Here is a 14,011-nt window from a genome sequence, read left to right as displayed (position 1 = left end):
GCAGGGGTTGCAAGAAGTAACCAGCTGTCTGAGCAGCACTTCATGACCCTCTGCCCAAAAATGCATCAAGACCCCCATCTCAGTGGGCAGGCTGGACCACCAGGATGTATGCCATCAGCCACTTGCAACAAGCACATGCAGGCTATAGAATATATTATTGCAGGTGTATATATCAATGCAAAATGTATTTGCCTGAAAATACTTTTTTGAACATTTTTTAAGATACAGGGATATCGAACCATCAGCTTGTTTTGTGTGGGAACAATGCACTATTCCTTTTGCATTTCTTTAAGCTAAATGAAATTTGTTGCAGAGCATTCCTATTAATAATAAGGCCTTTCTTTAATGAAGAGAAGAAGGGTCAATGTAGAATTTTCAGTCAACTCATTTGTAAGCATATACATTTGTGTGATGAGGTATGCACAATCCTATGGCCTGAGAAGGCTTTATAAAATGAACTAAGTCAACCCTGCCTCTTGTGCTAGTTGTGGATATCAGGCACGTGGGAAGTGACTACGCAACTGAGAGCTCAATCATATACTTACTGTCTAGAAAGAAATACAGATCAACTGTTTTTATTTATGAAGAAAGACTGGGCGAGGAATCTAATAATCATGCAGGTTTTTCTGACAACTGACACTGGCTGTCCAGATCAATGAAGATGGGGGATTGCCCTGCCTAAGAAAGAGTCTGACAAAAGTAGACCAAGAACTGAACCTTCTTTATTCTGGGTGGGTTTAGGACAGTGTCTTTGGTCTCTGCCATACTGAGTTAACTGAAGGTAACCTACGTGAAGGGCTGATACAGTCCTTGCCAAGGGACAGAAAATGCTGCTGGGGAAACCGAGGTGCCGTGTCTGCCTCCAAGGGACATACATACCTATAGTCACAGGCACCACGCTGCTCCACTGTGGCTGGTACAGGAAGTTTGAAGGCTCTGTGCCTTCACAAACCTTAGGCCAATGTTCAGTTAATGCAGCTTTTTGCATTTCAAGTTTCTGAAGTCTTTTGTATGAGAAAATTCTGATGACAGATATGATTTACACCGATTGAAGGTACAATGACAGATACACAGAGCTGCAAGAGCGCTGCAGGCTACCCTACCTTAATTGACTGCGTACTGCCAATTTGCACATAAGATATTAAAGAGATGTTATTTTTCAACATAAACGTGACAGGACAGCCATTGACACTTATTTATACTATACCGGCTACATTCCTTGAGCCTCATGATTTTCTTTGTGCAGCGCCTATGCTTCAGTCTAATTCTGAAAATCATAAAATATCACATTGTATTACTCTTCATATGGTGCCCTTTTAAATATGCATGCTAAAATTGTCAATAACAAGCACCAAAAGCTGTGCCTCGACGCCCATATTTATTAGGTATTTAAATAAGATCCAGTTCATCAAGGACTTTGGTCTAGTTAAAGCTAATAAAAATACAGTAGGAAACAGAAGGGCAGACTTCCCTTTGGCAGTAGGGGGGTTACCTGGTTATAGGTTTGGAGGGGGTGCTTTTCATCCAAGAACTTCCCAAACTCCTTGGTGCTTCCAAAGCAAACCTGCCACTCTGTTGGAAGAGGTGAAAGACGGGGCATTTTGCCAGTTATCTGGGTGCTGGATTTGGGCTGTCCTCCTAAAAGCTTGGCTGGTATAGTAAATGTAATACAGAGATTACAGAACAATCTTAACATACATGTGGGATTAATGTCTCAAATACTAAGGAGCTGATTTTGTTGTCTGCATAGGAATTGCAGTGGGGTTAGCTCAGTAAAGTTTATATTCTGTATGTCTAGCTATTTGGAAGAACAAAGCTTCTTTTATAAAACATTTCTCCACTAGGACTTTAAAGAAAATATAATCTGCAAAACACACAATGGCTGTAAAACTAAGTGGTAGGTTCTACTCAGCTTTGCATAGGCTTGGTTATTTCCTCCAGGACAACTGTAATGCTACAATAGCAAAGATTTGTCTAGTATCCACCCTCACTTGAGAGTGACAGCAGCAGGGTGTGCTTTAATGAGCTACTGGGTCATGCTTTTTTGTCTGTGTTAAGAATGAGCTCTAAGTACTGCAGGAACAGCAATGGATGCAATGTGAAGGGCCAAACTCTCCTCGACAATCCAAATATGTCCTGTCAGCCTTGGAATTCAAGGCACCTGTGAAGACAGGTTAACAGCTGGAGCACTTTGCCTCAATTTGTTCTCAGTCCTCACGCACTTCTAATCTTATTTATTCATTGTCTTAATATTTAACTCCTGGGCAGAAGATGTCATGTCTCAGCTCTACCAGAAGGTGAGTATTTTACAGAAAGACAAGCCAAAACTCTTGAAGTATTTGGAATTTCAGGATATATGAAGTTCATGGAGAGATAAAATCACTGTAGCTCTTGTTTTAGTAGAAGAAAAGGCATGGACCAGACAAGGGCACCGCCCTCAAGAAGACAGAGGCCAAACATTTTTGGAGGTACTGTTCTGAAATACATCATGGACATTGGGAAATGACAAGTTAGACATATGCAGCCAGCTTCTCTTATGTTTAAACACACACTCCTTGAAAACTTGCATTAAGATCATACTCTTCATTCCATTACACAAGCCTGAATCGAAGCATGGTCTCTGAAAACTCTTAATAAAAACGTAACCAGACATTTGGGAACAAGACATGGGCAAGTCCTAGTGTTTCATGAAGTAGGGGATAATTAAAAAGGAACCATCTATGTTCATTCCTGAACTCTCAACACTGTTTAACATTTGTCACGAATGTACACTCTATACCAGAGATAACTCCATTGCAGGAATGAGAAGCAGTTTCAAAAGCTATTTGTGGTCATTCAATGTTGATTTAACATGAACGCTCACTTACCCTCACTGTCCTGGACAGAAGAATGGACATTGTCCACTTTCTGTGGCTGACAAGGATGACCTTTCCTTGCTCTCCAGAAGCATTAAGACGCTGTGGCAACAAATGTGTCCTGTCTTACCCATCCAGAAGATAAGCAACGTGCTTCTCATTTGGTCCTGCTTCGCATTTGGTCCTGCAAATCAGCCTGTCTGATCCGGCTGGTGCTTCTTAACTTGGTGAATCAGCCCTTTGCATGTTTACCTGAGCTACACCAACCTCAATGGGAGCACTAGAACAGTAAAGGGCTGTTAAACGCCTTGCTGGTTCTGTACTTACCTTCACAGGTCTGGACTGAAATTCACTTTACCTCTTTTTCAGTTGTACCAAGATAAGTTTTGGGATTAATCACATGTCCTCTTTTAACTGACGTTGCATTGAGCAAGTTACCACCCCAGGAGACTTTCAGCCTGCTGCAGGCTGCTGCCATCCTACACTTGCAAGCTGGGTTATTTCTATGAGCATTCCCCAACCTACATCCATGAACATGAACCACACTGCCTTATAAAACTGTTTAAAAGAGAGGTTGGAGAGAGTTTGTCACTGAACTGTTGGATGCTTTTTTAAAAAAAAAGATCTCTACCTACTGCTTTTAGTAATTAATGCTATCAGGAACCATAAAGCTTAATGGCAGTGTTTTTCTGTACAGTCTACCCACATACCCTTTTTAGGCTATGTTTAGTAATATCTGATTCGCCTGCAAGAAGATGAGTCCTTTAGTCAGGACAATTGTGGCTCCTGTCAGGAGATCCTACACAGCTTACAAAGTAGTATGGTGGTTTTAGAGAGTCTTTTTAGTGACTTGTGATTTGATGCTAGATAGCCATTTCTCTTTGCTGTATTATTACAACAGGATGACCAATACCTGTCCTTCTCTGTGAAATGACCTGCAATCCCTTACGGAACAGCATTACACAGGGCGAAGCTGTGGTTCAGATTCAAAGTTAAGCTTCAGCTAAATGGAGACCAGTCTGACGATGACCCTAAGACCTTCCTTGAAATCTCCAGCAGTGATGGTATAGCAAGGAAGCAAACTGGATCAGCTTCCTAGTATAATTTTTAAAAGAGCCCCAACACCAGGGAGAGGTGAAAATACATTGCTGGGGCAATGGCAAGTCAGCCAGTCATAAAATTGTGCTAAATATAGATAAACCTGAGAGCTATTCTTAAGGGAGTTCAAGGGGCCAATTTTTGTTCTCAATTATGCTGAAGTCAAGGAAGTAGGTCTATTGTCATTTCAAGAAGTATGTCACCTCAATTTTTCACTGCAGCTGCATGCAGCTGTGACAGACCAAAGTGCATCAGCAAGATGTTCACAAAGCAACACCCCTCCAGACACACACACAAACTCTACCCAGCCCCAAGCTAAATTCTTCCAGTGTCAGTTACAACATCAAAATGACAAAACCCGATGGTTTTGTGCAAGAGAACATCTTTTACTGCCTAGGAAGAGGCACAAAGCAGCAGGTGGCATTTGTTTTTTCCCTTGTTGAAAGAAGTCAGTCCCCTGTGCTTTAATTACATATGGGATTTTTCCTGTCAGTTAAGTGCAACCCATTTCCGTGACAGCCCCGATACTCCAGCACAGTATGTACCCTGTGGCTGGGAAGGCAAAGCATTCGTCCAGCTCCTTCAAGGCTGCCACTGAGACTGTCTCATAAATCATCTGGCTGGAATAACTCAGGTAGGGCTTAATCCAAAGCCCATTGAAATCAGTGGAAAGCTTCCCACTGACTTCAGCCAGCTCTGGACTGGGACCTCAGGGCTTTATACAACCACCATCCCAGGCGCAGGACTCCCTCTGCCTCGGAGGAGCAGGATAAAGCCTTGATTTTGCCACAGAGCAGTTAGAGACGTAGCACATCCCATCACCCAAATGGCTGGTAGAGTTCTATTTTCCCTGACCTTACACCTGATCAGTACAAGCAAAATGCTAGCACACAGGCACAGTTAACACTGCCATACTTTGTCCTGGGTTTCCCAGCCTATGCCTGGAAAGCCTTGTCCCCCATGAGGTATAAGAGCTGCTGGGTCCCCGCCAGCCTGAGCGTGTGCAATAAATCTGACAGCCTAGGAGAAAGCTGGACAAAGCCCTGTATGCGTGCTGTTGGCCAGATGCCCCCTAGGTCTGCACTGCTACTCCAAGCATGCTCATAGGCCTCCAGAGATCCCAGACAAATACAAATAATCAAAAAATTCTAGCTGGACAAAATTTCTGAGTGGGTGCAGCGAGCCTGTGTGGGGAATCCAGGACGTGTAGGATACCTTGAAATGATAAGAGCTTAAAATGCCAAAAAAACACCAGCTTTCTGAGTTGGTGGCAATCTATATCTGAGTTGCCACAGCATGAACTACTAGCCAAAGCACATGCCAGGGGTGAACCACACTGTTGGCCTTTAAAAGACAAAGCCAGCCTCTCCTCAGTATCAATCCTAAGCATATCAACCCAGAATACCAGGGCTACAACACAACAAAGCATCATTTCCAACAGCTTTCTAATGGAAAAAAAAAAACAAAACACAAAGCCTTACATCAGCCGTCAAAGATTGAACTTGCACTAAGCATCTCCACATAAGTGGCTGGACATCAGTGGCTCCAGCATGACAGACATTTGGGAAGCTGCGGCACATGTATCCTGACCAGTCCTCACACAGCCTCTGGCCCCTGGGGAAGACGTATTAAGGTCAAGTCACTCCCTCTTGGGCATGTGGTGCATGAATCCGTGCTGCTACAAGGCACCTTCACCCCCCGATCTCTCTTGGGCATAGGCGTCAGGCTGGGAAGAGAGGCTTTCCATGTGCCTTTATCCCAGGAAATGGCAAAATGCGTCACTGCGGCTGGCTGAGTTACAAATACTGCTGTTTGATAGGGCTGCTTGCACTTCTAGGTTTACTATTCAACTCAAAGAAGCCTAAACAGCATCTGGGAGACCTAGCAAACATGTTACAGCCTACACATAATCATCCGTCTGTCCATTTCCCAGCTGAAACGCTTACAACCAGCAGTGGTTTCCCCATAGTAAGGCTACAGCCCACTGATGGGAGGGTGCAGGGAAATGCCCTGTGCCCAAGCAGCAGGTGCCAGTGCTCAGAGCTGATGGAGCATTTTCAGCCTCCGTGCCACTCTTTGGGACCACACAATTCACTTGATAAAACACCTGAAAACGTTCAGACAGAGGAAGGTCTGGCAAGCAGGTTGCTGTGGCTTAAGACATGTACAGAAACATGCTGTAGCAGTATTTTTAAGGCTGAAGATGATCCCCAAATCCCTAAAAATCTGAATTCACCAAAAACAATCCAGCGAGACATATCCGTTTGTTAATAACTGCCCAAATGCTGCTGCCCTTAGCTCGATGTGAGCGGTGCAATGCAACGGGGGCGTATGCTCAGCTCCTCCCTGGCATTGCCCCTCCTGGGGCAAGTTTCGGGAGGTCCCAGCTCCCAGAGTCACATCTGAACTTGAGAATCAGGCTCTGTTATTGTTAAGGCAAACCAAAAATAAAAAGGCCAGACTAAATTATTTTTAAGATCTCAAGATTTTTAACACAGTCTTGTGACTTTTAAGGAGTCTGACTCATGATACTTGGATGCTTGAAGTTGGCAACAGCGGAGGGAGTACAGCAAGCTTTAGCGTACAGCAGTTTATTGCGAAAAGCCTTCAAATGTGTGGGAAAGGGCACGGAGCGCTTCTGCAGTGATTCGGCAGAAAACAGGGACACGGGCCCAAGCCCTTCTCCTCTGGCCGGGCTGCCACCGAGCTCACCTCCTCCACAAAGGTTACCACACAAAATCCCAGCAAGGCCGCCTCAGACGTGGCAAAAACAGTTCCCAAAAGCAGGCGTGGGTGGGTGGGGAGGAGGCTGTTTCCCGTGTCGGCGGCCATCACGCTCTGGCCCAACCGCTTGGCCTGCCCATCACGCAGGGGCAGGGGCAGGTATCGCCATCGGCCTGCAGGGCTCCCCAGGGAGGGCTCCTTCGAGGGACACCGGTGAGCTGCTGGCTGCAGCTTTTGTCTCCCCAGGGCTCCAGTTTCCCTGTGCCTGATCAGGGACCGGAGTTGGGCCCACGCGTAAAATTGCAGGCCACACGATGACTTACAGATACACCTGAAGTCCTGGATTTCAGCTTCTATGGTGGCGAGGGCAGAGCCCCTTATCTCCAGCCCCCTGGGGCTGTCACTGCCACGCCGCATCGCTGATGCCCAGACCACCCCACAGCCTCTGCGCACCCACGTAAGAGCTTAGATGCCTTCACAGGGAAGTTCAAGTGACATTTTTCCATAGTAGAAAACGCCTCCCGAACTACACCCCCCAGCATCCTCCACAGGCCACCCAGCAACATTAGCAACAAACCCTAAAGCCTCGGCCTTTACTTAAAAAGATTTTCTTAAAGCAAAAGTATAGAAGTACCATGTGCTATACCGCGCACTAGCACAGGCCCTGCCATCCCTCCCACGCTGCCCAACAAAAACGTATTGCCCCAGGCCTGGGGGAAACCCTTCTGGAACGAGAAGGCAGTTTAGTGCCATGGCATTTTTGCTCATCTGCCTTTTGGGGAGGTCACCAACCAGGTGACGGCTGCGTTTTGCAAAGGGAGGCTGCCGCCTCATTTCCCTTTGGCCACCGTGCTTCATGTGAGTTTATTTATCTGCAGGCAACGCTGCTGCTTTCCAGAGCTCATGGGTTCAGCTTATAGCCGACAAGAGCTCACATACCCATGGCAACACTTCTTTCGGAAAGAAAGGCAGCTATTGCATCTCGTCTACCTGGGATTCCCCCCCCAGGTATCATCAACTTGCATCAGAGAGCCCTGCTTATGTAGCAGTGCCTTATTAAAAAGCTCAAAGCGGGCATACAAAATATTTGGTATTGCATTCTGCTGACTTCCATTTAAAACTGTACTGAAAATGTATTTTCTCCTACAGCATTCAGAACCTGAAACACCCTGATTTTGTAAGCGCATGGGAAAGACCAGAAATGAAAATGAAGTCCATATTCAAAATTAAATACAAAACTGAGAACAAAATGTGCTTAAACCTAAGTTCCATTTTTTTAAATCACTGCAGTGCTAATAAACTAAATCAAATCTTTGTATCAGAAAAGACATTACAAAAATAAATGGAGCCTGACTTTCTCCCTGCTTACTCCAGTGTAAATCATGGGAAATTCCATTAAAACAAACGGAACTGCACAGGTGTAAAATGGGGTTAGTTAATGAAATGTCATTCCCAGTATTTTCATGCTGCTTCTTTTATAAATTTACATCGTCGTACCCATCATTTGTTCTCACGTGCACCAAAGTAAATCTGTAATAACCGATAGCAAATGCTGCCCTTGTTGTCCACATAAAGTGGCTGTAAATGAATAAAAAGTGACAGGCAGTAGAAATACAACAGCAATTGCACAGTAATGGCAGACAATTCACAGATATGCTATACTACATATATCAAGTGTATCTCAGCTTTCAATTGATATCTTAGAATTTTAGCTCTATGTCTGAAAAGACAATCTCTTCTGCACAGCACTCACTCACATGGCATCTGAGCACGAATTTTCCTATCAATAATTTCACATGGCCATAGTGCACCTTCACTGTTTACATTTATCCATATAACAAAACAACTAGAAGCCAGGGCATTTACAACAGCCTAAGGGAATTAGACACTAGACACCCCTGACTTCCAGCCTCTCCCACAATATTAAATAAAGCTGTTTTATAGCACATATCGTTAGCAAGGACTCTTTGGTTAGCTATAGCATACTTTGGAATTAAAGACAGAAATCCTCAAAGCCACTGCTAATCAAAGGCAAGCCACCGGCACCATTTTCCATACGTAATACCTCACCTCTCTGCTTCAAGGCGCATTTCCTCACGCTTTTGCCTCCTGAGCTCTCTGCGGCGTTCAAAGTCATCCATGGTGGGTGTTCAAGCGTTCAGAGCTCTGGAAAGATCCAAATCTAAAAGAGAGATGACCACTTAGATGAGAGAGAAAACACAATGGGTGCGTTTAACCAACTGAGTCCATTTAGTTTTGTTTTGCTTTCTTAACTTCGCTGTAACTATTTTCTTTTTCCATCAAAAAATTTAACTTCCTCAGTATTGTTGAGATAAACAAGATTAATGAAATGCCTTGTAGGATAAACATAGCCCATGCCTGCGTTTAGTTTCCTAGTTAAAATTAAATCAACATGCTTTAAGTAAGGACTGTATACATCTGCTAGCCGCAGACTAGCTATTTGTAACGTCACAGGTCTTTTCTACAAACAAAAGCAACACAATTCAGCAGGATTTTAACTTTACGCTTCCAATTTTTACTGGAAGCAGTAAAAACGCTGCACAAGAGGTTTTCTTTAGTTGCACAGATAATTAAAAGTTTTGCAAAAGTTAGTCCTTGTCTGTCCGTTCCCACTCCCCCTTCAAAAAAAAGGGAAAAGAAAGGGAAAAAAATGGAAGAGAAAATGAGAAAATAAAGAAAAAGAAGAGAAAAGGAAAAGAGAAAAGAGGAGGAAAAGAAAAGAGAAAAGAAGAGGGAAGGAAAAGAGGAGAGAAGAAAAATAAACCGCAGCTTTTAAATACCACCCAGGAGGAGCCAAACTATGTATAAATCCTGCTCAAAGAACCAAAAGTAGCAATATTTTTTTTGTAGTTTAATCCACGCGTTTTCCCCGTGCCCTACCTTCTTCTTTATGATTTAGTCCATGAAATATTTTCCCCTTTACAGTTCTTCATATACAAAGCCTTTCCAGCCTTGGTTTATATCCCATCAAGCCGAGTATTACAGAATTCCCCTGCAGCCCCCAAACCAAAAATGACTACCAGAAAAGGGAAAGCTGTTCTCTTTTTGTCCCTGCTTTGTTTACAGAGCTGTCAGTGGTTAGTTAAACTCTGCCTGGAATCTGGCATTTAAGGCCTGCTCTAAGATTGCTTCCTGTGCAGGGCTGGAGGCCTCAGCTTCCTCTGCAATCCTAGCCTAGGCGCTGCACTCAGAGGATTTCCACCCCCCCACGTCTCCCCCAGAAAACGTTTTCCAGCCCCTTACTACAAGGCCGGCCACTTACGCCGCAGAGAAAGCCAGCGTGCAGATGCAGACTAAAATTTTCAAAGGTGGCTTATGAACTGCTCGCAGTTTAAGGGAAACAAAGCCAAGGTGCATTTGTAAATTATTTGAAGTGCTCTGTAACAGATGTAGATCTGTCTTGCGGCTTTATATTCCTGCCCGCCGGTGCAGCGTCCAAGCGCCCTCCCCATAAAATCACTGGCAATAGCAAAACCTCTCATGACTTAAGGGAATCCGTGGCTTTTTCTGCCCCCTTTTTGGATTAAAACACTGCTGAGGGCAGGGGTTTTGTGAAGGTTATTTTATTAGTTTACTTTTCCTGGGGGTGTTTTTCTTTCTGATTTGTTCCTGGATTGGGGGTTTTAAAATTTGTTGTTGTTGTTGTGACTTTCTTCGTGTTTGGCTGGCTGGGGATGTTTTGTGGAGGTTCAAAAGGAAAGTTAATTTTGCAAAGCTAATAGTGACTTTACAATTGCTGCTGCTTTTTTTTTTTAATGCACAAATAGACGATACATATATAAAAAGCAAGTTGTAACAAGACATTTTCTCAAATCTTGTGTTTGTTTATTCTTACCACCGTGTACCCCTTGAAGAACACAGAACAGCAAATCTGCCGTTTTCTCCCGAGAAGTGTTTTCATCTCAGCCTACGTGTGCAGCTAAATTCTGCCTCAGTTCCTTTGCTAGAGGGCCCGTGAGTTGCAGGACTGATGTGGTTCCCCCCTGCTGGGCGACGAGGATCAAGGGAGGAATGGTACACTACAGAGAGCAAGTTGGAAGCAGTGTGCTGGGTTTCTGTGCGCAGAGGACAGATGACGGTGTCCGCAGGAACTAAGACTGCACCAGGCAGCAGCATTGAGTCTGTGGAGTACAGTCACCATCAGGGATTTGAAATATAAAGAGCTGACGGTTAGGCTGACACCTCGTGTGCTAGAACTGAGAATCCCAAAGTTTTTTTCCCACCCCACCTCCCCAAAGCAGACATGCTTTGACATCTGATTTATTTGCACCTTCATCACTTCTTACCCAGCCAGGTACATCCTTCTCTCCACCTTTCCTGACTAAGGTACACTCCTTCCCTCCCCCCAGCTCCAGACTCTGTGCACCCCCATTTCCCCCATCCCCTCTCAAAATGTCACAGCCAATACCTCCACCCTTTGCCTTCCTACATGGTCCTCAGCACCATCTCTTATCTCCAAAAGCTCCAGCTCTCTTCCTCATGAGGAAAGCGGAGGAGGAGAATAATAACAACCCAGAACTATTTCTGTTCTTCCTCCCTTCTTTCCTTCCCAGGAGCGTAGGGGATATTGCACAGCAGTCGTGAGAAGTTCCCTGCTGCAGCAACCTTTCTCCATCTACAGGGTGCTTTTCTGTTGTTCGATGAAGATCAGATAGGTGGACAACTTGGGAGGATGTATAGAGTTTATTAGAGTATAGCGTCTCCTCTCAAAGAACTGAGGTCCGGCCACTTCATGGCATTCAGATGACTTGCAAGCCAAATCCCTTTTTCAAAAATGAGGAAGGCACTTGGGAAATGGAGGTCAGGTCAACAGTACAATCTTTAGTTAGCAAAGCCACATCAGTGCAAGAAAATAAGTCATCAGCTAGAAGGTCCACTGGAAGAAGTCAACTATTCAGTGCTGTTTACTGTCTTCCCCAAAATGATTTGTTATCTTTTAGCCTCTGAAAACTACTAGACAGTAACTTCATCAATCTCTCTAAAAATGTCTCCTATTTCCACAAAAAAAAGAGTACAAAATCAGAGTTTGTCGGAGTGTTCTTGCCTCTCAGAAGATTCGAAAATTGCTGTGCTTATAGATGAAAGTACCAATTATTGGAAGTATTTTCTACAAACCATTTTTGGGAGCATGCACATTTTGATACTTTGTTTTTTAAAATGAAAAGCTGCTTTTTTTAAAATCAAAATTGTTCATGAGTGAAAACATCCTGAGCCAGAAATGTAACACTCCACCCAGCTCCACTCCAGGACCTGCCCTCAGAGCCAAATGTGAAAATGTCTCTCTCTGTGACCTTCCCAGGTGTGCAAAGAATTTTTTTTTTTACTCTTTGATTTCATCCTTTTTTTTTTTCCTGTTACACATTTGTAATAATTTGGTGTCAGACCAAAAAAGTTTCATTGTTCTGAAAAGAGGAAAATCGTCCCTAACAAAACTGTTTCAAATCAAAAGTAATGTTGCATTCAACCTCAAAAAAAAAAAGAAAAAGTTCTTTGGTTTTATTTTAAATATAAAAATTTTAGTTTTCAAAGTATGATGGAAAATGTTTTGATATCTCAATTTTTTTCTCTGAATTATTTCCAGGTATGTTTTTCACCTAACTCAATCAGAAGTCATCAATAAATTTTAAAGAAGCAGAAATATATAGGGTTTTTTTTAGCAAAGAGAAGTAGATGTCTGAAACTATTTGACCAGTTCCATTCCCCTGACATCCAGACACCTATGCAAATTACTGGAATATGGGCTACTCTTACACTGTGAAAGGGTACACCACAAAAATTATCATTTTGTTGCTTGTACCTCAAAACAAGACCCTCAGCATCTTTTCAACCTTTACACAACTGAAATAATACTAAAAGAATCTGAACTGAACTCTCGGGAGTCTTCCAACACCCAAGTCAGAAGAGGAACCTTTGGAAGAATATTACAAAGATCTTTGAACTTGCTTTTTTTTTTTTTTTTAATGCCTCTCAGAAACTACTGAAGATAATTCTTGCTCAGGACCTCAGATTTTCCACAGCCTCACATACAAGGGTCTTCTCAGGGTCCCTATCTCTTTTGATTCTGAGACTGAACCTTTAGATCCTGGGATGCCTGACGAGCCCTGTGGTCTTCCTGAAGACATGCTAAGGAAGACTAAGAGAAGACAGATAAGCAAAGTAACTTACCTACGACATTTACCAGCATTACCTGAATCAGAATCATAGCAAAGTATATGCCCTCCAAATACCATCTCCCCACAAAAACACTCTTCATTTCAAAAGCAGTACCAGTCTCTCTCCTTTTCATCTCTGCACTTCACATAATGCCTTTGATCTTCAGTTGACTATGGTTTATTGCTAAAATTTGTTGAGTTTTGCATTGTCTTGCTAAAAAGTGATTCCTTCAAGGACAGCCACACTTAATCCCTCCTGGTACAAAACACACGCTTGCAAATCCCACTCCCCTTTATGTCTCATTCCATGAGAGAGTTTAAAATTTTGTCTTCTTTCAGCTTTCATCAAGGTGGAAAATCAGAGGTACGCACAATAATTGTAAATATACGACAAAGTATTTTAATAGCAATTAATGGGAATATGCTCTTTGAAAGCAAACAATAAATTGGCTAGGTAGAAATACGCACAACCACATATCTGTATAACTCCAGCATGGAGAGCGAAATAACCTCTTGCTCTGGCTCAGATTTAATACTGTCTTCACGCTATTCCCAGCACTTATTTCAGAGAAAACCCAGCACCCATTTCAGAGACAACCCAGCACCCAGGGGGCCTTAAAAACATGATGAGCTAGACTGGTAACAAACAAGTGGAAACACAAACTGCTACTCAGGTCTTTAACAAACAGAAATGTCTTTCTTTCAAGACCTGCCAGTCACCTTTCCATTACACAGAATGAGCTCCCAGACTGCGATGTTTATGCTGAGCCTCTGCACCAGCTTCAACCTAGTTGAGCCAAGAAACTTCAAGCCAGAGCATATTCCCTAATATAGCATGGCTCCAATATATTACACAGGGCTCTACACCGGCCACATCTGGTGACAGCATTGCGCAAGCACATGCCATCATCTTGCTTCCCTCCCAGCACAATGAAACAATTGCAGATTTCCTCTTGGTGACCTTAAGGCCCAAGGAGCCCAAAAGTCATGCCTGTTTCCTTAACATGGGATCGCTCACTGCTCCAGTGTTGTGAATGCCCAGGGCAAGCTTCACACAGACAACTGCTAGGCAGATTGCAAGCTGCGATGACTGCCCATGCAAGAGAGCATGGATCAGAGCTCTTGCCAGACCCCCTCTCAGCAGTTTGGCCTATTCTTCAT

At 43.5% G+C, this 14,011-nt stretch overlaps 1 protein-coding gene across 8 annotated transcripts in view; it reads right to left on the bottom strand.

The window, feature by feature from the left end:
• Positions 1-14,011, bottom strand: part of CALD1 (caldesmon 1) — a 199,485-nt gene that overhangs the window by 88,287 nt on the left and 97,187 nt on the right. For 5 of the 8 annotated variants that reach the window (XM_075159782.1, XM_075159799.1, XM_075159816.1 and 2 more), the window contains exon 3: positions 8,748-8,859. In XM_075159782.1, the coding sequence (XP_075015883.1) occupies positions 8,748-8,818 (71 nt within the window). In that variant the 5' untranslated portion in view covers positions 8,819-8,859. Of the gene's footprint in view, positions 1-8,747; positions 8,860-9,578; positions 9,735-14,011 lie in introns of those variants that run through there. The other 3 variants (XM_075159842.1, XM_075159859.1, XM_075159789.1) reach the window with 2 other exon arrangements.

This window comes from Calonectris borealis, chromosome 1 (assembly GCF_964195595.1).
Source record: "Calonectris borealis chromosome 1, bCalBor7.hap1.2, whole genome shotgun sequence".
In the NCBI taxonomy this organism is placed as follows: Eukaryota; Metazoa; Chordata; class Aves; order Procellariiformes; family Procellariidae; genus Calonectris; species Calonectris borealis.
This window is presented reverse-complemented; position numbering and strand designations above follow the sequence as displayed.